Genomic DNA, 24942 nt, shown 5'->3' with positions numbered 1-24942 from the left:
GTATCCTTCCCTTCAAGGCTCAGGGGTCCAAGATTATCTTCTGTGTCTGTGTTAATTGGTTTCCCTTTTCTTTGTTGAAGAGGGTCTTTGCAATCCTTCTGCCTAGTCCTCCATCTTGCCGGAAGCCCCTACAGGATTCCTTTTAACCTAATAAAATTACTAAAATTCATCCTGAAAAATAAACATCGCATTCACCTGTGATATTCTGAAAACTGTAAATAAAGAACCAACCCTACAGGTATTAAAGCATATTATAAACTACAGTAATTAAATCAGCTTGTTACTAGATAAATAATACACAGATCAATGAAGCAGAATAAAGAGACCCAAAATACACAAGAGAATCGAACCGATAATAAACGTAGTATTTCACATCAGTTCAAACCAAAACCAAACTCACTGCCACTGAGTTGATTCCAACTCATAGTGACCCCCCAATGGGTTTCGGAGGCTGTAAATCTTTACAGAAGTAGTTCGCCCCTTCCTTTCCCAGAGCAGTTGGTGGGTTTGAACTGCTGACCTTCCAATTAGCAGCCAAATACTTTATCCACTACTCCACCAGAGCACCTTATTTCATATGGGTAGGAAAGTTTAAATAATAAAATCTGAGGGGTTTTTTTTCCCTTTTAAAAAAAAAAAAAATCTGTTAAAGTAGGGGAAGACCTCTCTAAGCATGACAAAAAAAAATAAAAAAAGCCACAGAAGCCATTCCATATGAGAAGCCATTTAGGAAAATCTGATAGATTTGCCGATACAAAATTTTTATTACATTCTATATGGAATCAACTCAACGGCACCGAACAACAATAACAATACAGCAAAAATTACCAAAACCAAAGTCAAAGTGCAAAAGGCAAATTGGGGGAAATATTTGCAACACATATAGTAGGTAAAAGGCTAAAGTCCTTCTTCTATAAAGAGCTGTAACAAATCAGTGTGAAAATGAAAAACTTTTTTTAATGCATTTTATTGAAATATAATTTATGTACAGTGATATACACAAAACTAAAGTGACACGGGTCAATGCTTTTTTTTTTTTTTGCAGTGTTCCCTCCCCTCCCCTCTTGCTTAGTAACCAACAAAGAAAGTTTCCATCCACATATAAACCTTTCCTTGACTTTTTACAATAATGAATTAATACTCTATCTGTCCTTCTGTGATTGACTTCCTTCACTCAGCATAATGTCCTCCAAGTTCATCCATGTTATGCAGTGCTTTGCAGATTCTACATTATTCTTCAGTGTTGCAGAGTATTCCATTGTGTGTATGTACCATAGTTTGGTTATCCATTCTTCTGTTGATGGACACCTAGGTTGCTTCCATCTTTTTGCTATTGTAAATAGTGCTGTGATGAACATAGGTGTACATATATCTGTTCCTTTCCTGGCTCTCACTTCTTTAGGATATATACTTAGTAACGGGATTGCTGGGCCAAATGGTATTTCTAATTCCAGCTTTTTAAGGAATCGCCATATTGTTTTCCACAGTGGTTATATCATCTCACAGTCCCACCAGCAGTGTATCAGAGTCCCAATCTCTCCACAGCTTTGCCAGCATTTGTTATTTTCTGTCTTGTTGAATTTTGCCATTAGTGCTGGGGTGAGATGATATCTCGTTGTTTTGGTTTGCATCTCTCTGATGGCTAATGATCATGAGCATTTCTTCATGTATTTGCTGGCTGCCTGAATATCCTCTTTGGTGAAGTGTCTATTCATGTCTTCTGCCCATTTTTTAATTGGATTGTTAATCTTTTTGTAGTTGAGGTGTTGGACTTTTCTATAAATTTTGGAGAAAAGTCTCTTGTCAGATATATAATTATCAACAAGTATGAATTTGTTGCTGTCATTATGTGATTTTTCGTAGTGTTAATTTCTTTGTTCCTTACAATTTTCTGTGCTGAGCTCATTTTGTTTATGAATCGTGTTATCACTTCCTTTGTTGCTATTGCCTTAGTATTTGCTAAATATTTGTGCTGGTCCTCTCTTTTACTTTGATATAAAGGTTTATCATTTTTCTGAAAAAGAAAAACTTTTGATAAAAAGAAATAAGCAAGCAGTTTACAGAAAAAGAAATGTAGATCAAGAATTTTTTTTTATTGCTCCACTTTGTTGTTAGGTGTTGTCAAGTCAGTTCCGACTCACAGCCAACCTACATACAACAGAACAAAACACTCCCCAGATTTACACCATCCTCACAGTCATTGCTGTGTTTGAGCCCATTGTTGCAGCCACTGTGTCGATCCATCTCACTGACAATCTTCTTTCTCGCTGACCCTCTACTTTACCAAACACGATGTCCTCCTCCAGATATCGGTCCCTCCCGATAACATGTCCAAAATATCTAAGACATAGTCTCGCAATCCTTCCTTCCAAGGAGCCTTCTGGCTGCACTTCTTTTAAGACAGACTTGTTTGTTCTTCTGGCAGTCCATGGTATACTCAACATTCTTTGCCAACACCACAATTCAAAGTCAATTCCTCTTCAGTCTTCTTTATTCATTGTCTAGCATTGGCATGCATATGAGGCAACTGAAAATATCATAACTTGAGTCACATGGACATTAGTCCTCAAAGTGACACCTTTGCTTTTTCACACTTTAAAGAGGTCTTTTGGGAGCTCTGGCAGTGTAGTGCCTAAGGCACTTGATTGCTAACCAGAAGGCTGGCAGTTCAAACCCACCAGCCACTCCTCGGAAGGAAGGTTGGGCAATCTACTTCTGTAGTGATACTGCCTCAGAAACCCAAGGAGGGGTCGCTATGAGTCGGGTCCAACTTGACGGCACATAACAACAACAACAACAACAGAGAGGTCTTTTACAGTAGATTTGCCCAATGCAGTATGCTGTTTGATTTTCTTGACTGCTGCTTCCATGGCTGTTGATGTTGAATCCAAGTAAAACAAAATCCTTAACTTCAATATTTTTTCCATTCATCATGATGTTGCTTATTGGTTGCATTGTGAGGAATTTTGTTTTCCTCATGTTGAAGTGTAATCCATACCTGAAGGCTATAATACATACAGTAAGTGCTTCAAGTCCTCTTTGCTTTCAGCAAGCAAGGTTGTGTCATCTACTTATTGCAAATTGTTAATGAGTCATCTTCCAATCCTGATGCCACATTCTTTATATAGTCCAACTTTTTGGATTATTTGCTCAACATATAGATTAAATAAGTATGATGAAAGGATACAACCCTGATGCATACCTTTCCTGATTTTAAACTATGTAGTATCCCTTTATTCTGTTCAAGTGACTGCTTCTTGGTCTATGTACAGGTTCCTCACAAGCACAAGTAAGTGTTCTGGAATTCTCATTATTTCTCAACATTATCTATAATTTGCTACACAGTCAAACACCCTTGCATCACCAATAAAACACAGGTAAACATCTCTTTGATGTTCTCTGCTTTCAGCCAAGATCCACCTGACGTCAGCAATGTTATCCCTCATTCCATGCCCTTTTGTGAATTCATCTTGAATTCCTAGCAGCTTCCTGTTGATGTACAGCTGCAAACACTTTTCAATTAGCTTCAGCCAATTTTTAATTTCATATAGTATTAATGATATTACTAGATAATTCCTGCATTCCATTGGATTACCTTTCTTTATAATGGGCACAAATATAGATCTCATCTACTCAGTAACTGCTGCAACCATTTGCAGCCGTATATTGACAGGGAACTACCAGAAATTCAAGATGGATTCAGAAGAGAATGTGGAAGGAGGGATAGCGTTGCTGATGTCTGACAGATCTTGGCTGAAAACAAAGAATATCAGAAAGATGTTTACTTGTATTTTGGGGGGCTTGGTGGGGTGCGTGTGAGGGTTTACTTGTGTTTTATTGATGATGCAAAGGCATATGACGGTGTGGATCATAAGAAATTATGGATAATATTGCAAAGAATGGGAATTCCAGAACACTTAATTGTACTCATGAGGAACCTGTACTTAGACCAAGAGGCAGTTGTTCAGACAGTACCATCGTTCGAACAGGCTGTCATTCGAACAGAACAAGGGAATACTGTGTGGTTTAAAATCAGGAAGGGTGTGCATCTGGGTTGTATCCTTTCACCATACTTACTCAATCTGTATGCTGAGTAAATAATCCAAGAAACTGGACTATTGAAAAAGCATCAGGACTGGAGGAAGAACCATTAACAACCTGTGATATGCAGATGACACAACCTTGCTTGATGAAAATGAAGATGACTTGAAGAACTTTCTGATGAAGATCAAAGACTACAGTCTTCAGTATGGATTACACCTCAACATAAAGAAAATAAAAATCCTCACAATTTGACTGATAAGCAACATCACAATAAGTGGAAAAAAGATTGAAGCTGTCAGGGATTTCATTTTACTTGGATCCACAATCAACACCCATGGAAGCAGCAGTCAAATCAGATGATGTATTGTACTGGGCAACTCTGCTGCAAAAGATCTTGTTACAGTATTAAGAAGTAAAAATGTCACTTTGAAGACTAAGATGTACCTAATCCAAGCCTTGGTATTTTCAGTCACCTCATATGCATGTGAAACCTGGACAACAGATAAGGAAGACCAAAGAATGGATGCCTTTGTATTGTGGTGTTGGTGAAGAATACTTGAAAATACCATGGACTGCCAGAAGTTGGTGAAGAATATTTGAAAATACCATGGACTGCCAGAAGAATGAACAAATCTGTCCTGGAAGAAGTGCAGCTGGAATGCTCCTTGAAAGCGAGAATGGCCAGACTTTGTCTCACCTCCTTTGATCATGTTGTCAGAAGGGACCAGCCCCTGGAGAAGGATATTATGCTTGGTAAAGTAGAAGGTCAGCAAAAAAGGGAAAGACCCTCAATGAGAGACTGACACAGTGGCTGCAACAATGGGTTCAAACACAGCAAGGATTGTGAGGCTGGTGCAGAACCAGACAGTGTTTTGTTCTGTTGTACAGAGGATCACTATGCATTGGAGCCAACTCCACAGCACCTAATGAAAACAACTAGTCAGTTGGCCAGGTCTTCCAAATTTCTTGGCATAAACAAGTGAGTGCTGCTAGTGTTGCATCATTTGGTGAAACATCTCAATGGATATTCCATCAATTCCTGAAGCCTTGTTTTTCGCCAATGCTTTTGGTGCAGACTTCTTCCTTCAATACTGTCAGTTCTTGATTATATTCTACCTCCTGAAATGGTTGAACACTGACCAATTTCTTTGGTACAGTGACTGTGTATTCCTTCCATCTTCTTTTGATACCTTCTACATCATCATTCAATATTTTGCTCTTAGGATCCTTCAGTATTGCAACTCAAGGCTTGAATTTTCTTCTTAACTGTTTTCAGCTTCAAAAATCTGCATGTGTTCTTCCCTTTTGGCTTTCTAACTCCAGGTCTTTGCACATGTCATTGTAATACTTTGTCTTCTTGAGCCACTCTTTAAAATCTTCTGTTCCTCTTTTGCTTAATCATTTCTTCCTTTCCCTTTAGCTATTACATTCAAGAGCAACTTTCAGGGAGGAAGAGGGAGGGGAACTGTTACATTGGGGCAAATTGTAGTCAATGTCATAAGACAAAGTGTATGTGAACTGTTGTATAGAAAGTGAATTTGCTCTGTAAATTTTCACCCAAATCACAATTTCTTTAAAAAAAAAAAAAAAGAGCAACTTTCACAGTCTCTTCTGATATCCATTTCAGTCTTTTCTTTATTTTCTGTCTTTTTAATGGCCTTTTGCTTTCTTCATGTATTGTGTCCTTGAGGTCATCTCTCAAATCATCTGGTCTTCATTCATTAGCATTTAATGTTTCAAATCTATTTTTCAGATGGTCTCTAAACTCTGGTGGGATATACTCAAGGTTGTACTTCGGCTCCCACAGACTTGTTTTAATTTTCTTCAACTTCAACCTGAACTTGCATATGATCAATTGATGGTCTGTTCCACAGTCAGCTCCTGGCCTTGTTCTGACTGATGAGATTGAGCTTCTCCATCACCTCTTTCCACATATGTAGGCCATCTGATTCCTGTGTATTCCATCTGGCAAGGTCCACATGTACAGTCACCATTTATGTTGTTGAAAAAAGGTATCTGCAACAAGTAGGTTACTGGTCTTGCAAAAGTCTATCATGTCATCTCTGGTGTCATTTCTATAACCAAGGCTATATTTTCCAATTACAAACCTTTCTTTGTTTCCAACTTTCACATTCCACTCACCAATAATTATTAATGCATCTTGATTGCATATTTGATCAATTTCACACTGCAGAAGGTCGTATAATTCTTCATTTTATTTACCATTGGCTTTAGTGGTTGGTGTGTAAATTTGAGTAATAGTCAAATTAATAGTCACATTAAATAAGTCATATTAACATTACAAGTCATATGTAAATACACTGACAGCACTGTATCTCAGCATAGATGTTGAAATGCTCTTTTCAATGATGAATGCAATGCCATTCCTTTTAAATTTGTCATTTCTGGCATAGTAGACCAAATAATTGTCTGATGGCTAATACCAAATCAGCTCACTAATGCCTAGGATATAGATCTTTATATGTCCCATTTCATTTTTGATGACTTGAATGTTTGCAGCTGTTTCTTCTCATTTTGAACCATGTCACATCAGCAAATGAAGGTCCTGCAAACTTTACTCCAACCATGTCATTAAGGTCAACTCTACTCTGAGGAGGCAGCTCTTCTCCAGTTATATTCTGAGTGTCTTCTACCTGGAAGGGCTCATCATCCAGCACTATGTGAGACAATGTTCTACTCTTATTCATAAGATTTTCACTGGCCAACCTTTTTAGAAGTAGATCACCAGTCCTTCATCCTAGTCTTTCTCAGTCTGGAAACTCCACTGAAACCTGTCTACTATGGGTGATTCTGCCAGTATTTTAAATATTAATGGCATAGCTTGCAACATCACAGCAACATACCAACCACCACAATATGACAAAATGACAGATGAGTAGTGGTGTTCCACTTTATTCAAAATTCAAGAAATGTAAATCAGAAAAAGATCCCATTTTCATATATTAGATTAGCAAACATTAAAAGCTTCATAAAACCCAGTTTGGGCAAGGATATGGAAAACAGGCAGGCACTTGTGTGCAATGTTAATGATGATCAAAAAACAAACAAACAAACAAACTCACTGCCATCGAGTCAGATCCGACTCATAACGACCCCTCCTTGGGTTTCCAAGGCAGTATCACTACGGAAGTAGATTGCCCAATCTTCCTTCTGAGGATAAGGGTGATATTGGGAGGTAAATTGGTAATATCTTAAAAATTAAGGAAAAAAAAAACATGTTTTGGGGCCAATTATTTCTACTGATATTTACCCTATACAGATATTATCCTTCAAGTATACAGAGATATGTTAACACAGGTTTGCAAAAGAGAAAAAAATGGGCACAAGAGAAATGTCAATCAATAGTAGGTTTGGCTATATAAATTTGTGTTAATTTACATAATGGAGTACAGTGCACCATTTTCTTTTCCTTGAATGTGAGTTTTATAAGTACAATGTTAAAATTTTTATCTTAATTTTAAAACATTGCATGAACTAGGTCTAGCTTACAAACTATAAAATATGTAAATACTTACAGAAACATGACTTTTATTCTTTTGTGTATTTTTCTATTGTTGTAAAAATATAGATAACACAACATTTTCCAATTCAACATTTTTCACATGTAGAATTTAATGAGACCAATTACATCAGTCATGTTACACAATCATTACCCATATCCTTTGCCAAAGTTTTCATTCCCTTAAACAATAACTCATTGCTTTCTAAACAACAATTCCCCTACTTCCTATTCTCCAGCTGCTGGTAAACCACTGTTTTTATTTGTTTGTTAATATGTTATTGTGTTTTCTGTAAAGGTTTTACACAGCAGTTTAGATTCCCATTCAATAATTTCTAAACAAACTGTTCAGTGACATTGATTACATTCTTCACAACGTGTAAACATTCTCAATATTTCCAACTTGCTGTTTTATTAATCTAATTTTCCTACCCCCTTACATTCTCATCTTTGTTTTAAATTAATTGTTGACCATTTGGTCTCACATAGATGATTTTTTAAAGGAACCCTTAGGGGTGATGATATCCTTTATTTTGTGAGCCAATCTGTTAGTTAGCTAAAAGGTGACTTCAGGGGCAGTTTTAGTTCAAGGCTTAAAGTGTATCTCAGAGCAACAGTCTCAGGGAGTCTTCCAGTCCCAACTAATCTAGTAAGTCTTGTTTATGTTTTATTTTAATCATTTCAGGTTATGTTCCATATTTTTCTTCCATTCTGTCAGAGTCCATCTATTGTGGCCCTGATCAGAACAGTCAGTAGTGGTAGCTGGGCACCATCTAGTTCTTCTGGTCTCAGGGTAGATGAGGCCATGATTTGTGTAGACTATTAGTCCCAGGTAACCACTGTTAAACTCTGATCTCTATGTAGTTACCTTGTGGTGCAGTGAATTACCTAGTATGACTCTTCTAGCCACAGTCTTTGTGACTCCCACCAGATGACTGGGATAAAGTGTAAATGTAAGATGTTTATGGCCCTCCATGGGGATTGGACAGCTTGTTAGTAATGTAAATAAGGTGCATGGGACTTCCATGGGGTGGAACCATGGCAATAAGTCCTAATGTTGGGACTGGTCAGTTTTGTCATTCTGCTAGGCTTCAAATGAGCCCTCTCAGAGGTGGAAGAGTGATCTCACTACCATCAAGACAGAAAAGAGCCAAGAGTAGAATGCATCCTTGGACCTACGATCCCTGCACTAAGATAACAAAAGAGAAACTGACAGAGAGACAGCAGCAACAGTAGCAGCAGAATCAAGAGAAAGGCACAAGACAGAGTGGTGGGCTTGCCAGACCATGGAGAAAGAAAGCTGAGTGCCTTTGGGCAGGAGGCTTGCTGGCAGACTGGGATGCACTAAGCACATGTATTGGCAGAGCTAAAGAGCTGTAATACTAGCCTGTGCAGGGCAGAGGCCAGGCCAAGAGGCCAGGGGCCAGAAAGGCATGCCTGAGAGCATAGCCAAGGAGAGACTGTCTTGATTGAAGAACTGTATTCTGAGCACATTCCTCGACTTGAATTGTAACCTGTCTACTTCCTTAATAAACCCCATAATCGTAAGTATCATCAGTGAGTTGTGTGTGGCCATTGCAATGTTATCAAATCTAGCAGAGCAGTAGTGAGTGCTGTGGGAGAGATGGTTGGTGTCAGAATTGGTAGAAAGGTTAGAGGGTAGTAGTATGTCTGGCCTCCTAAGAATAAGCCTTGGCTTAAGTGTTGAACATGTACCTGAGGTAGATACATTCCTTGGAGAGAACAATCATGGGAGAAAGAAGAGCTGTTAATGCACAGGGAGACAGATCAGGGGGCAGGAGTGCATGGAGGGATGGACACAGGGAAGAGGTAACTATCAGAAGGAAGTGGGAGGGGAGATGTTGCACTGGGGTAAACTGTCAATGTCATGAGACAACGTGTGTATGAACTGCTGTATGGAAAGTGAATTTGCTCTGTCAACTTTCAGCCAAATCACAATAAAAGAAAAAAAAAAAGCATAAGCCTTGGGCCACCAATGGTGATTCTGACTCCCCTTCCTGAGACTAGAGGAGGTCAGAAGATGTTGTTCCCATGCTCTTTTTGCATACCTATTCTAGGTACTTCATATTAGTGAGATCACATGCTATTTAATCTTTTGTGATTGACTTATTTCACTCAGCATGATATCTTCAAGATTCATTCATGCTGTAGCATATATTAGGACTTCATTTCTCTTGAAAGCAGTGACACGAATTGTTGTTGCTGTTGTTATGTGCCATCGAGTCAGCCCCAACTCATAGCGACCCCTCCTTGGGTTTCCGAGGCAGTATCACTACGGAAGTAGCATTGCCCAACCTTCCTTCCGAGGAGTGGCTGGTGGGTTTGAACTGCCAGCCGTCTGGTTAGCAGGCAAGTGTCTTAGCCACTATGCTACCAGAGCCATCATTATTTTAAAAGTAGAAAATATCCAATATGCATTGTTAGTTTTTTTAAAAAGATATTTGTAGAACAGCATGTAAGATGCATCCATTCATTCACTCACTCAGCAAATACTTACCAAGTACCTACAATGAGTTGGACATGGCTCTAAGTACTGGAGATAAAGCAATAAGCAAATTCTTTTCCTTCATGGGGCTTATATTCCTAGTAAACATATGAGTGTATAATTGAGGTCAAGTTGTGATGGTTGTGTTCTGGGAAAAAACAAAGCAGGGTAAAGGAATACAGAGGAAGGGAGGTGATATCTGGATTTGGTGGTAAAGGAAGACAGCTCTAAGGATTTGCCATTAAGCAGAAATCAGAATTAAATGAAGAATAAGGCTAACAAATACCTAGAGGATGAGCGTTCTGGGCCGAGAAACAGCAAGCTCAAAAGCCATGAGGTGGGAATGTGCTTGGCACTGAAGAAATGGCAAAAAGGCTAATATGGCTGGAGAAGTATCAAAGGAAAGAATACAAGGAATGAGAGAGAAGAAGAGGCCAATTACATAGGGCCTTGTGGATTATGGAATTTTATTCAACATATAAGAGAAGTCCCAGGGTTTGGAAAAAACGAATGACATGACCTGATTGATAATTTAAAAAGAAAACTTTGGCTGTAGGGCTCTAAGGGTGAAAGTAGGGAAATCATTTATAAAGCTATCATAATAGGGTATTTGGTAGAATTGCTGCAACGACACAATTGGATTCAAGTATCTTGAAAATAGAACCTGTAGGATTTGCTGATGGATTTGCTGAATGGTGTGTGGTATGGAAATAGTCAAAGGAGAATCCAAAGCTTTTAGTCAGAGTAAATGGGTGAACTATGGAGCCATTTGCTGAGATGAGGAGAGGAGCAAACAGCAGAGGGATATGGTGGGAAATGAGGTTCTTTGAATATGTTTGGTTTGAGATGCCTACTAAGACACCTAAGAGAAGATATCAAGGTAGACAGTTGCACATATGGGTCTGGAGCCCAGAAAATAGTTCTGAGATGGGCTATAAATCTGGGAACCATCAGCATATACATGGTGCTTAAAGCCATAGGATCCCCTAGGGAGTGAATGTAGGTAGATGTGGTCGGTGTATTTGTGTGTCAACTTGGCTGGGCCTGATTGAGTGGCTGGGCAGCTGGTGGTAGTTATTCCCCATGATGAGGCTGGCAATCAACTCCATGGTAGGATCTACCACAAGTAGCTGAGTAGCTGCCTTTGGGATGTGGTCTGCTTCCTGTATATAAAGAGAAGCTTTGGGAATGGTTTCTAGCCTATGGCATGCTTGGACCCTGTGTGAAGCCTTGTCGCTGCTCAGCAGCCTGCTATGCTCTGCCAACCTTGGGACTTACAATGAACTTAAGTTAATGGCTTGCCGTGTGGTTTGGTAACATTGGGACTATGCCTTTTTTCTTGTCAACCTTGGGGCCTCTCAGCCTCAGCAGCCAGCAGCGGTCTGAGTGAAGAAACGGGTCTAGCTTCAGTGGGCCAGGAGCAGGAGGCAGAACTGGACCCCAAGGTTGAGGGGCTTTCACCCAGCCCCAAGAGCCTGACACTTTGAACTTGGACTTAAAGCCTCCAAATTTTAAGAATAAACTCCTGTTTGTTAAGGCCATCCCATTTGTGGTATATATTCTTGTCAGAGCAGCACTAGGTAACCAGAACAGTAGAGGAATAAACAGTTCTAAGAACTGAGCCTATAGGCACACCAACATTCAGAGACTGGGAGAAGGAGAAGGCCTGCAAAAAGGGCATGGGGTCGGCATCTTCTGACCTCTTCCAACTTCAGAAGAGGAAGAATCAGCAATCAGCAATCAGCAGCCCAAGGCTTATTCCTATGAAGCCAGACATGCCACCACCCTCCAGCCTTTCACCAATTTTGACACCAGCCTCCTCCTATAGCATTCACTACTTCTCTGCTGGGTTCAATAATTCATTGCAATGGCCGCACAGAACTCACAGACAATACTCATGATTATGGGGTTTATTAGCGAAGTGAATTCAGATTCAGGAATGTGCTTAGGATACAATTCTTCCATCAGGACAGTCTCCCCTCTGCTGTGCCCTCAGACATGCCTCTCTGGCCCTTGCCCTCTCGGCCTGGCCTCTGCCCTGCTTGACAAGTATTACAAAGTTCTTTTAGCTCTGCTGATAGGTACACCAAGGCGCACCCCACTCCGTCAGCAAGACTTCTGCCTAAGAGCACTCAGCTTTCTTATTCTGTGGGCCAGGTAAACCTGCCACTCTGTCTTGTGCCTTGTGGTTCCACTGCGACTGTCTCTTTCTGCCAGGGCATCTTTCTCTGCCAGGATGTCTCTCTCTGCCAAGGAGGTCCAGTGCAGGGATCTTGGGCCCAAGGACGCACTCTACTTCCCCTCCAGCTCTTCTCTCTTGATGGTAGTGACATTCCCTTTCTGCCTCTAAACCAAAAAACCAAACTAAACTCACTGTCGTTGAGTCAGATCCAACTCATAGTGACCCCTCCTTGGGTTTCCGAGGTGGTATCACTATGAAAGTAGATTGCTCAATCTTCCTTCCAAGAAGTGGCTGGTGGATCTGAACCACCAGCCTTCTGGTTAGCAGTCAAATGCCTTCGGCCACCAGAGCTCTTTTTCTGCCTCTAGGAAGGCTCATTTTAAGCCTGGCAGAGTGACAAAAGTAACCAATCCCAAAATCAGAGTTCTACACACCTTATTTGCATGGTCCCACCCAGTAATCCGGTGGGAGTTACAAAGACTATGGCTAGAAAGGCTATACCAAGTAACTCACTGTACCTCAAGGACCTTAGATTTAATTCAGTGTGCAAAGCAAGGAGACTAAGGAGGAGCAGACATTGGGATAGTAGGAAAACAAGGGCACCTGGTATCTAGAAAACCAAGTGAAGAAATGTTTTGACAATATAAACAAAGAATACAAACCGACCTTCAGCAGTGAGGCAATCATTCATGATAGTAAGGAGTTCTGGTGGAGTAGTGGGTAAGACATTTGGCTGCTAACCAGTAGGTCAGCAGTTCAAATCCACAAGCACTCTGTGGAAGGAGGATGGGGCAATCTATTTCCATAAAGATTTATAGCCTCAGAAACCCAATGGGGGTCACTATGAGTCAGAATGGACTCAAAGGCAGTTTGGTTTTTTTTATTTTCATGATAGTAACAAAAGAAGTTTCAGTGGCAGTAGTATGGTAGGGATAAACACCGGACTAGATGGATTCAAAAGGAAATAGGGGATAGTACCTGGAGAGGAGAAAGTGAAGACACTAAGTATAAATAACTCTCACTGCCTTTCAAGAGTTTTGCTATTAAGGAGAGCAGAGATACTAAGCATAACAGGACAGGGTTATAAGGCCAAGGGAGGTTTTGTTTTCTTTTCTTTCTTTTTTTTTTATTTTTAATTATTTTAAGATGGAAGATATTATAGCATTTTTGTAAGCTGATAAGAATGATCCAGCAGAAAGGAATAATTTGATGATCCAAGAGAGAAAGGAAGAATAATTGCAAGAGGAAAATCTTTAAGCAGGTGAGAGAGGGTGGGCTCCAGGGCACCAGTGCAGGGGTTGGCCTTAGGAGCAGTGACAGATCATTCATGGTAACAGGAAGGGTGGCAGAGTATATGCTGATCGGGTGGTAGATTTGGAGAGGGAGTATGTATAAGTTTCCTGATTACTCCTATTTTCTCAGTGAACTAAGAAGTTAAGTTATCAACTGAGAGAGAAAGAATGTGGGGGGAGGTACTGGAGTCTGAGAAGAGAGGAAAAATTGTGAAATAAATAACCATCTGAAAGAGCTGGTAAATGAAGTGACTAAGGAAATGTGGTAGAATTGCCAAGGGTCGCCTTGGGGTTTATGATGATATATTTAAAGTGAGACAAGTTCAACATGGCCGTGTGTTTTTTCTCCAGGAAGATTCAGCTCTACAAGTGCTGACACAGCATGTTGGATTTAATCAGTGAATGTCGGCACAAGTGGTCTGCACTTGATTACTAACCTAAAGGTTGGCGATTCAGACCCACCCAGCAGCACCACAGAAGAAAGGCCTGGCAATCTACTTCCATAAAGGTTATAGCAGAGAAAATCCTATGGAGCAGTTCTCTTGTACAACACACGTGGTCACCATAAGTCAGACTCGACAGGGCAATGGGTTACGGGGATGCTGCCAGACAAGCAGGACAGAAAGAGACAGAAGCAAGGAGATCGAAGGAGTGATTATAAGGATGGATTTTACAGCCAGAGTTGAGTAAGAAGGGAAATGAGGCACAAGGAATGATGATGAAAGATGAAACAAGAGTCATGCGATTAGGAGGTCCCAGTGGTGGAAAGGAAATGCTGAGTGGAAGAACAAGATTGAGGAATAGCTTTGGAAAGTCAGAACATGGTAGTTAGAGAAAGGAATCCTTGAAATTAAGATTTTGGAGGTGGTGAATTTTTTTGGTAATGAGAAGGTCTAAAGTATGAACACAGGCATGGGATGCTGACAAGAGGAAAGGCAGAATCTCTGGAAGTAAGAAGTTCAAACGTTTTGGATGAGCTGTCCGTGGGGATACTGAGGCCACTAACGAAAGGAGAAATCATAAGAAAGAGAATAGTAAAACAGAGGCTGAAGAGCTATGAGGAACACACTAAGAGGGGTGGGAGGTAGTATATGAACTTCCAAAGAACGAGGGGACTTAGAAAGAAGGAGGAACTCAGACCTGGAAGCAGCAATGAAAAGTAAAGAAGTCACCTCCTGCATCTCCAGGTCCAGAGGGAGCTGGATGTGGAAGGAAAAACAGCCACTATTTGACAAGGCCACAGGGAATACTGTACCTTCAGGGGAGAGCCAGATCTCCAGTAAGAAGATGAGACGAAAACTCTGAGAAGTCTGAGGATGTAGGGGATTTTGCAGACAGCAGACTGAGTTTCAGATATTATTCTGTGTCTTTAAAAACATCCATATTCACACACTTTTATGTGCCTGGGAATTTTCAGAAAGGATGTAAAATAAACTTAGCAACCTGGAATGATGTGCCAACTCAGAGGCAATGAAACTGAAGTCCTGACCCCATCCAGTTAGTAGGAGAAAAGGAATGACCCCATGAAGCACACTGTTGAGGGGATTCCCATAGTGCATGAAGAGTGATCATAAATGTTCTGTACAAGCCCCACCCACACTGCTAGATTCTGTGACTCAATGAATCTGGCCATGTTTTTGTTTTTGACAAGTCCCTTAGTACCACTGAACCTTAATTTCCATATACATGAAGTGAGGAGGTTGGGGCATGTTGTCTCTTGACCTCCTTGTAGCTCTGATGGCCTATGAATCTCCTGGAAGCCAGCTCTGGGCCCAGCTCTGTGTTAGAAAATGAGACTAGAGAGGCAAAGACCGGACACAGGAACCCAACAGTATGGTGTGATGGGTGCACAAAACCCCTTAACACTCCCACTTCTCCCACTTGCACAGATAGTTTTTCAGTTACCTAGTTATACTATTCAGCAGCTAACCAAAAGGTCGTTGGTTTAAACCCACCAGCCACTCCAAGGAAGAAAGATGAGACAGTCTGCTTCAGTAAAGATTTACAGCCTTGAAAACCTCACGGGGCAGTTCTAAACTGTCCTACAGGGTCCCTATGAGTTAGAATTGCCTTGTGGCAGTGGGCTTTTTTGTTTGTTTTTTGGTTATACATACATATAGCAGGCAAGAAAATCCAGAACCTTTACACATGCAGTTAGCTGCACTCTTCCTCACAATTATACTTGTGGTGACATTATCGTACCCAACAATATCATCTCACATACACAGTGCCCCAAAATAACCATCTCACAAAATCTCAGTCCTGCAGATCCCCACCTACCTTGAGCAGGTGAGGCAACTGCTGGGTAACCAGTTCCTTAAACTCATTGATGCTGAGGCTGCCCTTCTTGCCCTCCCGCCCTGCAAAGGTGAAAAAGGTGGTGACCACTGTCTCGATGGCCACCTCCAGCTCAGTCAGTGGCTCAGCTGCCATTAGGACCCTGGTGCTGAAGCTGACGTCCTTAAGGACTAACCTGCAGGAGGCAATGGAACAGAGAGGGAGAGTCAGAGAGCCCAGGGATCTAAGGGTAGCCAGAGTCCCCTGCCCTGGCTTTGCCACTTGAGGCTTCTGCCTGGAGGCAAATTATGGAGAAAAAGGAGGGGGCAGGAGACCAGGCAACCATATCTCAGTTTACACGGTGGACAGGGATACTTTCAGTTCCAGAAACCTTTTCCTCTTTAGGTCTCACAGTCCAGGGGTCCTTTTGAGGTGTCTGCATCTTAGAGATCCCTCTGGGAAAGTATCTCTGATTGGAATCCCTTCTGTGGGAGGCTCTCAGTCTAGGGGCCCTCCTTTGGCCTTCTCTCAGTCTGGGGATCGCTCTGTGGAATTCTCTCAGTCTGGCAGGCCCTCTGTGGGGTTTCAGTCCCAAGAGTCCCTTTGGAGTCTCACTCAGCCTCAATGGGTCATGAGGTTGTCTGTCTCCAAAGCTTGTTTGTGTTGAGACCTGGGTCTCCACCCGCCTGCACTCCGCCCACACACTCTGGCCGCTCTTCCCACCAGAGAAGCCCAGGGTCTGGCAAATGCCCAGCTGTGGTCAAGGCTGGCTCGGTCTGGACAGATCCGTCTTCTTCATTCCCGCCCTCCAGGCGCAAGTGTTGGTGCAGCTGGGCTGAGGGCTAAACTCTGGATCCCATAGACCCACCCCTCTCCTGTCTCGGGGACAGGGGTCCCCAACGGGACTCCGGTGACACCTTGTGCCCAGGAAGGGGAAGGAGGAGGGCTTGGGCACTCAGAGTCCTCAGTGTAAGGGGGCTGGGCTGGAGGAAAGGGCCTTGCCCAGTCACCCGGCTCTTTCCCCTCCACTTTCTACAGGGACTTCTGCTTGATCTCCCAAACCACTTCCTGAATCTCTGAGCTGGCTCTGGGTAAGGGACCTGGGAGCCCGAGGAGGAAAGAGGATCCCTAGGCTCCGCCCTGCAGAGTTAGAGGGACACAACTCACCAGGGCAAGGAGATGTGGTGCAGCGAGCAGAAGCCGCAGGGCTGAAGTTTAAAAGCGCCCAGAGAGGGAGGAGAGAGCCGCGGCCAAGCCCGGAGGTCGAATTTCTGTCATTGATTTGGAAGAAAGGGTACCGCCCAACCACGCCCCTGAGCAATCAGCCTGGAACTCCGGGCCCCCCAATCCAACCCTACAGCGCCCCCACATGGAAGGGGACTGGAAAACCCGCCGGGAGTTGCCTAGACAGAGCCCGCTCAGCAGGGGTGCTATTCCTTATAATACAGGGGGCTCGCTGCCCCACCACACCCCTCTATCAAATCAAGAGTGTGTATGTTGAGGGAAGAGAGGCAACTGCAGATTGAAAGCAATCCAGGAAGATCAGCAGTGAGAGATGCACAAAAAATGCCAGAGGGTCCCTCAGAGACTAAGACCCCCTCAGACTTGATTGAGACTCCACATACAAAGGGGGTTTGAGGCTGAAACGCCCACAGAGGAGCCCCTGGATTGAAATCCCCCAGTGGGATCTAAGACTGAAACCCCACAAGCAGATTCCCAGGACTACATTACTCATTCAGAGGTCCCCCAGGCCAGTGAGACCCTATGGAGAAGCTCCAGGTTAAGATCCCCTCAGAAGGATTCTCCCCTTTCCTTATCCAGTGGGGTACAGCCAACCACAGGGGCGCCCAGCCAAGCTGGCGGTGAGACATCTGTGTCCTTCCCAGAGCCTCCTTCCCGTGCCCCACTCCCCCTTGCTGGTGCCTAGTAAGGGGTGGGGGATGGAGGTGACCAAGGCCGGAGAAGAGGACACAGGGTAGCCTGTTCCAGCCCAGGAGACAGAGGGCGCCTCTGTCCGCTCCTGGCTCCTTGCCCCACTGGGTGTCTGCGAAGGGGTGGAGCCGCTTGTGGGGGGGCTCGCGGGGGAAGGACGACTGAAGACAGGTCTCCCCACGCAGATCCAGTAGCCACATTTGCAGGCTCATCTGTCTGTCCAGAACCTGCTCCCACCTCAGGCCCAGGCCAATCGTGAGTATCCTACCCCACCTGGGCTACGGCCCTGCCCTGGCCAGCTTGAAGGGAAGAGGGTTTCGGGAGGGCTCCAGCAGTCTGGAAATATGGCCTTGTAGAGGACTGAAGATGTGGAATAAGACAGGGTGGCAGCAGTTTGAGAGGTGGAGGAGACAAGGTTGGGAAGGGAGCAGCAAAGGAAGGTCAGAGGGAGATCTGGAAACTCAATAGATGAGGAAGCCAGTGGGGAACCTGGCAGTCACTGAGCTTCCAGGCAACAGGGCTTCCCAGCAAAGACCCTGCAAGTTCTGTCAAGTTCTGTACCTCCCAGGTGCAGGGATGTGGACGCAGCCCTCACCTTGTCACTGTCATCTAGTCAGATTCCAACTCATAAGGACCCCCATTGGATTCCAGGTGGTAAATCCTTACAGAAGTAGATTAGAGAGCAAACAGAATAGCTGGTTCTGTCTGCCCCCCTCTAACCTGTCTCTACCACCTCAGTCCTGTCAAGAGTTCAGGTCCCACAGAAGTCTGGGGGTGGAAGAAATATATGATGTGATATCAGGAAGAGGGGGCACTTTGGTATTGTACACACCCCCAACTCTACCTCCACATGACCTCCCCTTTCTCCTCCTCCCCTTTCTTGGCTCAGGCAACCAGACACCTCTCCCTGCAAGTTCTTTCCTCTTTGTTTTCCCATCTGCCCCCACCACCACCACACCCCACAGCCAGGCCCTCTCAGAACTGCCCACACACACACAAAATCCCAGGGTGCTCGAGGGCTCCAGGCAACCTCCAGGTGGGGCAGGTAATCAAGCCCCAGAATCCTTCCCTTACACACCCCCTTATCCCCTCCATCAACCCCAGCTTGGGTTCCATCTCCCCCCCCTCCCTTACCCCGTGTCTGTGACAACCACTTCTCATGTCCGGAGTTCAGGTGACACTCACAAGGGCTCCATTGAAGAGTTGAGATGTCATCCGATCAGGGCCTATTGTCCAGCCCCCCGGGCCTGGGGCAGGATAGGGGACACCTGATCTGGGACATCTGAGCTGCCCCCTGAGAATGTGGAGGGGCTGATTGTCCCAGGACCAAGGGAAAGAGGCCCCCTGGCTTGGCAGGCTCCTTACCCCAGCCCTCTCAACAGGCCCCTCCATTCTTCTCTCTCCCAGCCCCCTGAACTCAAAGGACCTCTCACATGGCGCCCTTTATCTCCTCCAACACACACCAGCCCCATTCCCCTGCTCCCACTGTCCACACAGTGACTAGGATGTGCCTGGGGAAGGGGGATGGAAAGCAGCAGGGACAAGGCCTTGACAGATCTCCTCTCCCCTCTCTGGGAGCCCTGGCTCCAGGGATAAGGGGTTAAGGCTCCCTTCCCACCACTCACCTGATAGAAGGACTGATTCTGCAGAGAAGTAAAAGGAGCCAAACTAGAGGTAATGGGAAGTATACCGCAGAGGAGCCGAAAGGGCAATATTAAGGAGATAAAGGAGTTGAGGGACCAAAAGGGGCCCCTAGGAAGGCTGGCTGCCACCCCTCCATGCAGGCTCACTGAGGGCACCATACTGACTCTTTGCTAGGAGTGGGCAGTAGAGTCAAGGTTGTGGAAGACACCCAAGCCCACCACCCCCAAAAAACAGAGCTTGGCTGTGCTGGGCAGGCAAAGCCCAGGGTAAAAATAGAGCCTGGTCACATCCTATGACCACTCCTGCTTACCCCACCCTCTTCAGTTTCTGCCCAGGCAGCCAGCACCCACTGCAGCCACTACTACACGATTCTGGTCCAGCTCCATCCGCTCTATCTCCATGCCCAAACCCTGACTCTGTCTGGTTGGGATTTAGTTCTATTTGGGCTTCCCCTACATTGTAAAATCTCAGTGCAAATTAATGAACCGTGGGACTCCAATCTCATGGCTATTTAGGCTGTGGGACCAAGGCCAGGCCTGCAGTCAGAGTTCCCCTCACCCCCACCCCAGCTGCCTTGGGTCTGGTCCCAGGCTCACTTCCATCCTGGGGGGTAGGTGAGCTGCCGAAATGGGCTCTGAGCTGGAGACTGCGATGGAGACCCTCATCAACGTGTTCCACGCCCACTCGGGCAAGGAGGGGGACAAGTACAAGCTGAGCAAGAAGGAGCTGAAAGAGTTGCTGCAGACTGAGCTCTCTGGCTTCCTGGATGTGAGCACAGATTGGGGGTACAGGGTGGAGTGGGGAAGGGGTGAGCACATCCCTGCCATCTCCTCATCCCACCCCCAGTTCAGCCCAAGCATCTCCCAGCTCTCTCAGATATCTCTCCCGGGTTTGTCAAAGATACTTTTCCTGGTCAACTCCAAATGCCCTGATTTATTGAGTACCTACTAAGTTCAAACCCACCAGCCACTCCTCGGAAGGAAGGTTGGGCAATCCCACTTCCGTAGTGATACTGCCTCAGAAACCCAAGGAGGGGTCGCTAAGAGTCGGGGCCGACTCGATGGCACATAACAACAACAACAACAACTAAGTGCCCTAATTGCCTAGGCCCTGTGTGGATTCATCAATAACAAGGCTCACAGTCTAGAAGGGAAAGACTGTCACTTGAAAGTTAACCATGAACTCCAGAAATATGCAGAGCCTTAACAGGTTCCAGAAAAGTTTATGGGAGAGTATTAACCTGATTGTAGTGAGCCAGCATCTCTGAAGAGGTGACACTTGAGCCATGGATTTCCACTGGGAGATAACTGGGATAAATGCAGACATTTTAGAAGGAGGCATCAGCATGAACAAAAGTTTGGGAGAGAAAAGAATATGAAACATGCTCAGCAGTTTAATTTGACTGAGTGAAAGATACAGATAACTAGGCTACAAATGCTAACAGGGGTCACAGAGTAAAGGAGAAGCCTCAAGACATAGAAGATAGTGCACAGGCTTTGAGGTTTGCTTAGTTCTGAGTTCAAATTCTGACCCCACCACTTTCTAGCTATGTGGCTGGGCATGTTACTTAACCAATGACTGCCAATTTGTTTCTTCTAAAATGGGAATAATGAAACTTAACTCATTGTTTTTCTTAGATTTAAGTAAGATTAAAAAAACAACAACAACAAACTCACTGCCCTCAAGTCAGATCCAACTCAAAGCGACCCCTCCTTGTTAGATGTTGCTTGTAAACTCCTAGTGCATTGCTTGACTCATTGTAGGCACTGGACAGTTGGTAATTTATGTTAACATTATTTCTCTGCCCTGTTAATGAACTTACTTACTCTCTAACAACCAGTCCATGGGTGTTTGTTACTTTTGAGTAGGGAAGGAGAGGAGTCCCATTAGATGTAGTTCTCCCTCTTGTTCATCTCTGTCTCCTCTCCAGTCAACTACCCCCTGACCCCTGACTCAGTACTAAGCCCTTGTCCTCTTTACATACCTGCCTCCCCCTCTCCTCCCTCGGCAGGCCCAGAAGGATGCGGATGCAGTGGACAAGGTGATGAAGGAGCTAGATGAGAACGGAGACGGAGAGGTGGACTTCCAGGAGTATGTGGTGCTGGTGGCTGCTCTCACTGTGGCCTGTAACAACTTCTTCTGGGAGAACAGTTGAGCAGGCAGCCCCAGCAAGCCGCGCCCTTCCCTTCTACTGTGCCAGACCTGCTCCTTCACCCCACTTTCCCCTCACACCACTTTTCCCTCCCCATATTCCCCCATTCCCCATCAAGGGCGCAAGAGTTGCAAACCAGGCCTGCAACTCCTCTTTCATTAAAGGCTTCTCTCTCGCCAACCAAATGCTGTGTGTCTCCTCTAGGGTCCAGAAGTAGGTGGAGAAGTGAAGGTCCCAACTAGTCTTATTCGGGAAGGAGCCTTACTTGAGGAAGGGTCTTATTTGGAAAGACATCACTTGCATTAAATCTTCCTACTTGAGGAGCTCAAGGCCCAGCAATGTGGGGTTTCAGGGCTCCAGCTGTAAGTGGAGACATCAGTTTGTCAGGTATAAAGCCAAAAAAAGAAAGAACCTCCATTCAACATCCAACCAATATTTACTTAGAGCCTACCACCGTGTGCTAGGGAGTCTCTGGGTGGTGTAAAGGGTAATGTGCTCAACTACCAACTGAAAAGATGGAGAGTCAAGTTCACTCAGTGGTGCTGCAAAACAAAGTCTTGGTGATCTGCTTCCAAAAAATCAGCCATTGAAAACTCTGTGGAGCATAGTTCTACTCTGACACACATGGGGTCATCATGAGTCAGAACTGACTCTATGGTAACTGGTAATGGTACCATATGCCACACATTGTGTAGAAACTGGGGATAAAATCAGTGAACAAAACAAACACCACTAAAGTCCAGCAAGGATACCAGATCATTAAAACACAAACGTACACACACCAGTGCTAAAAAGGGAAATAAAAAAACCTTTTGCGTAAGTAAGATGAAGGAAGGGTTGAAGATGTGTTCATTCACTCATTCCTCAAACATTTGAGCACTCTATTGTGTACCCAGGGAGCTCTGGTAGCATAGTGCCTAAGGCACTTGACTGCTAAACAGAAGGCTGGCAGTTCAAACCCACCAGCCACTCCTCAGAAGGAAGACTGAGCAATCTACTTCCATAGTGATACTGCCTCAGAAACCCAAGGAGGGGTCTCTATGAGTCAGGTCCGACTCCATGGCACATAACAACAACAACATCGTGTACCCAAGGAGCACTGATGGCACAGTGCCTAAGGCATTTGACTGCTAACCAGATTGGTGGTTCAAACCCACCAGCTGCTCCACAGAAGGAAGATGAGGCAATCTACTTCTGCAAAGATTTACCGCCTTGGAAACTCAGTGGGGGTCGCTGTGAGTCAGAATTGAGTCAAGGCAGTGGATTTGGTTTGGTTTATTATGTATCCAGACATACCAAATATGCCTTTATAGATCTGTTTCAAAATCCACATGAATGGCAAGTGGCTGGGGGGGGGGGCATGGAAAAGTTAGCATGGATGCATAGATCTCCTCAAATAAGGATTAAGCAATATCAGGCCAAGTTGGGGAAAGAAAAGTAGAAAGGATAATGTGGATGGGCGGAGGTGAGTAGAGATGTGCTCCTAACTCTGGCCCTCGCCCTAACTTCTCAACTCTCTTCATAGGGAGAATGGGGATGAGGGGAGAACCCACAGCCATGTGATGTCCATTCTGACTCATAACGACCCTATAGGACAGAGTAGAATTGCCCCAGCAATGTGGAGTTTCAGGGTTCCGGCTGTAAATGGGGTTTTCCAAGGCTGTAAGTCTTTAAGAAGCAGACTGCCTCAAAGTGGCTGCTGGGTTCGAACTGCCAACCTCTCAGTTCACAGCAAAATGCTTTAACCACTGCGCACCAGAGCTCCCAGATGAGGGGAGAGGCAGTGCAAATTACCTGCCTTAGTGATCTGTAAAAGACCGGGACAAAATTCCACGTAAAGATGTTTAGACGGTCCATCTTAGCTGAGAGGACAAGGGGTGAACAAGGGGATCAAAAATTTATTTACATTGGAACTGAATCCGCTCTCAGCAGCTAAAACTACGAAGGACTACAGATTACAACCCCAAAACCACCTTGAACGTCAAAACCCTACACATCTTGATAACAAGGACACTGGCACGCTCGCTCATGATCCGAGCGCTCAACGTCCCACAAACGTGGCCGTCGCTAAAGCTCCGCCCCCAGCTGGGGCTCCTCCCCTGAGCCTCACGCAGGCGTAGCATAAATGTTTCCCGCCCCCTAGTTGTGCGTGGATCGGACGCCTGACGTAATTGCGTCGACGCCATTTTAGCCGGCCCCACTCCGCACTGGGCGTGGCGGCCATTTTGTTTTGGACTTCGAGCGGGAGGTGGCGGTGTCGGCGGCAGCGGTGGTGGCAATTGACAAAAGGAAGCAAAGGGCAGGCCGGGTGAGCAAGCGGACCGGCCAAACAAACAGCCAACAAACAACGAACTAGCCTAGCAGTCTAACGCTTACGCATCCAACCAACCGCCCACTAAGTTACCCCGAGCCCCCCACCGTCAACTCAGGTTCGGCCGATCCCCGGCCTGCCTGCCGCACTCGTGGTAGCAGCCCCGGGAGGAGCCCTGGCGTCCTTTTCCTTTGGTGCGTTTCTGCTGTGAGGAGGGGTAAAGTCTTGGGGGAGCGGAAGGAGCTGGCGATCGCGGAGTGTAGGGTGGTGGGACGTGGAAGCAGATCGGGTGTTGGGAGTAAGGAGGCTTCCGGAAGGGGGCGGAGCCCTGGAGGAGGTGGGAAGAGGCTCAACTGTGGACTTGCGGCGGGAATGATGGAGGATGATTGGGGAAGAGGGAAAATGGTTTGGTGGGTTGAGCACAGTTGGTAGTCTTGATCGGGCTTTGAGGTGGTAGGGAGATTAAGTTAGCACTTTTGACAGTGGTTAAAGCGCTCGGCTGCTAACCGAAAGGAGATTCGAACCCACTAGCCGGTTCGCGGAAGACAGATTTGACAGTCGGCTTCATAAAGATTTACAACCTAGGAAACCTTATCGAGGCAGTTATACTCTGTTTTATAAGGTCACTGTGAGTCGGAATCGACTCGATGACTGTGGGTTTGGTTTTCGTAGGTACAGAAATTAATGACTTAGAAAGTAGTGGCGGATTTACCGTTAAATTCTGTAGAGGACTCTACGAGCTAACTCCCAGGTGAATGCTTGTTTAGAAACCTTTCCTACTACCTCTTCTAGTTCACCAATCCACTGCTAAGGCCTCTACCTGATTTTGAAGTGGAAAGCCAATTTGAAACCACGCATGCCTGGTTTTACTCTCTTGAGTGCTTCTCAACTTCAGCTGCGCATTAGAAGCATTTCGGTAACCGTTCTCCCCCCTCAATTCCTGATCTCCAGCCACACCCCCATTGATTGTGGTTTAATTGGTCTGTGCCCCCCACCAAAAAAAAAAAAAAAAAAAATCATTGCCATCGAGTCTGTTCGACTCATAGCGACCTCTCCTTGGGTTTCCCAGGCGGTATCTCTAC

General features: G+C 44.9%; 2 protein-coding genes across 2 annotated transcripts in view; one reads left to right on the top strand and one right to left on the bottom strand.

The window, feature by feature from the left end:
* S100A13 (S100 calcium binding protein A13) overlaps nt 1–15977 on the bottom strand; it is a 26166-nt gene extending 10189 nt beyond the window's left edge. Inside the window, exon 1 of the mRNA XM_007948580.2 lies at nt 15825–15977. Within this exon, the coding sequence (XP_007946771.1) occupies nt 15825–15977 (153 nt within the window). The remainder of the gene's footprint in view (nt 1–15824) is intronic.
* A 4047-nt stretch (nt 15978–20024) lies between these two features.
* On the top strand, nt 20025–21552 carry S100A1 (S100 calcium binding protein A1). Its single transcript, XM_007948579.2, has 2 exons — nt 20025–20165; nt 21409–21552. The coding sequence occupies exons 1-2, from the start codon at nt 20025–20027 to the stop codon at nt 21550–21552; spliced, it is 285 nt and encodes a 94-aa protein (XP_007946770.1).
* Nucleotides 21553–24942: the final 3390 nt, after the last annotated feature.

This window comes from Orycteropus afer, unplaced genomic scaffold (genome assembly GCF_000298275.1).
Source record: "Orycteropus afer afer isolate SDZICR_OR568_19922 unplaced genomic scaffold, OryAfe1.0 scaffold00217, whole genome shotgun sequence".
Classification (NCBI taxonomy): domain Eukaryota; kingdom Metazoa; phylum Chordata; class Mammalia; order Tubulidentata; family Orycteropodidae; genus Orycteropus; species Orycteropus afer.
This window is presented reverse-complemented; position numbering and strand designations above follow the sequence as displayed.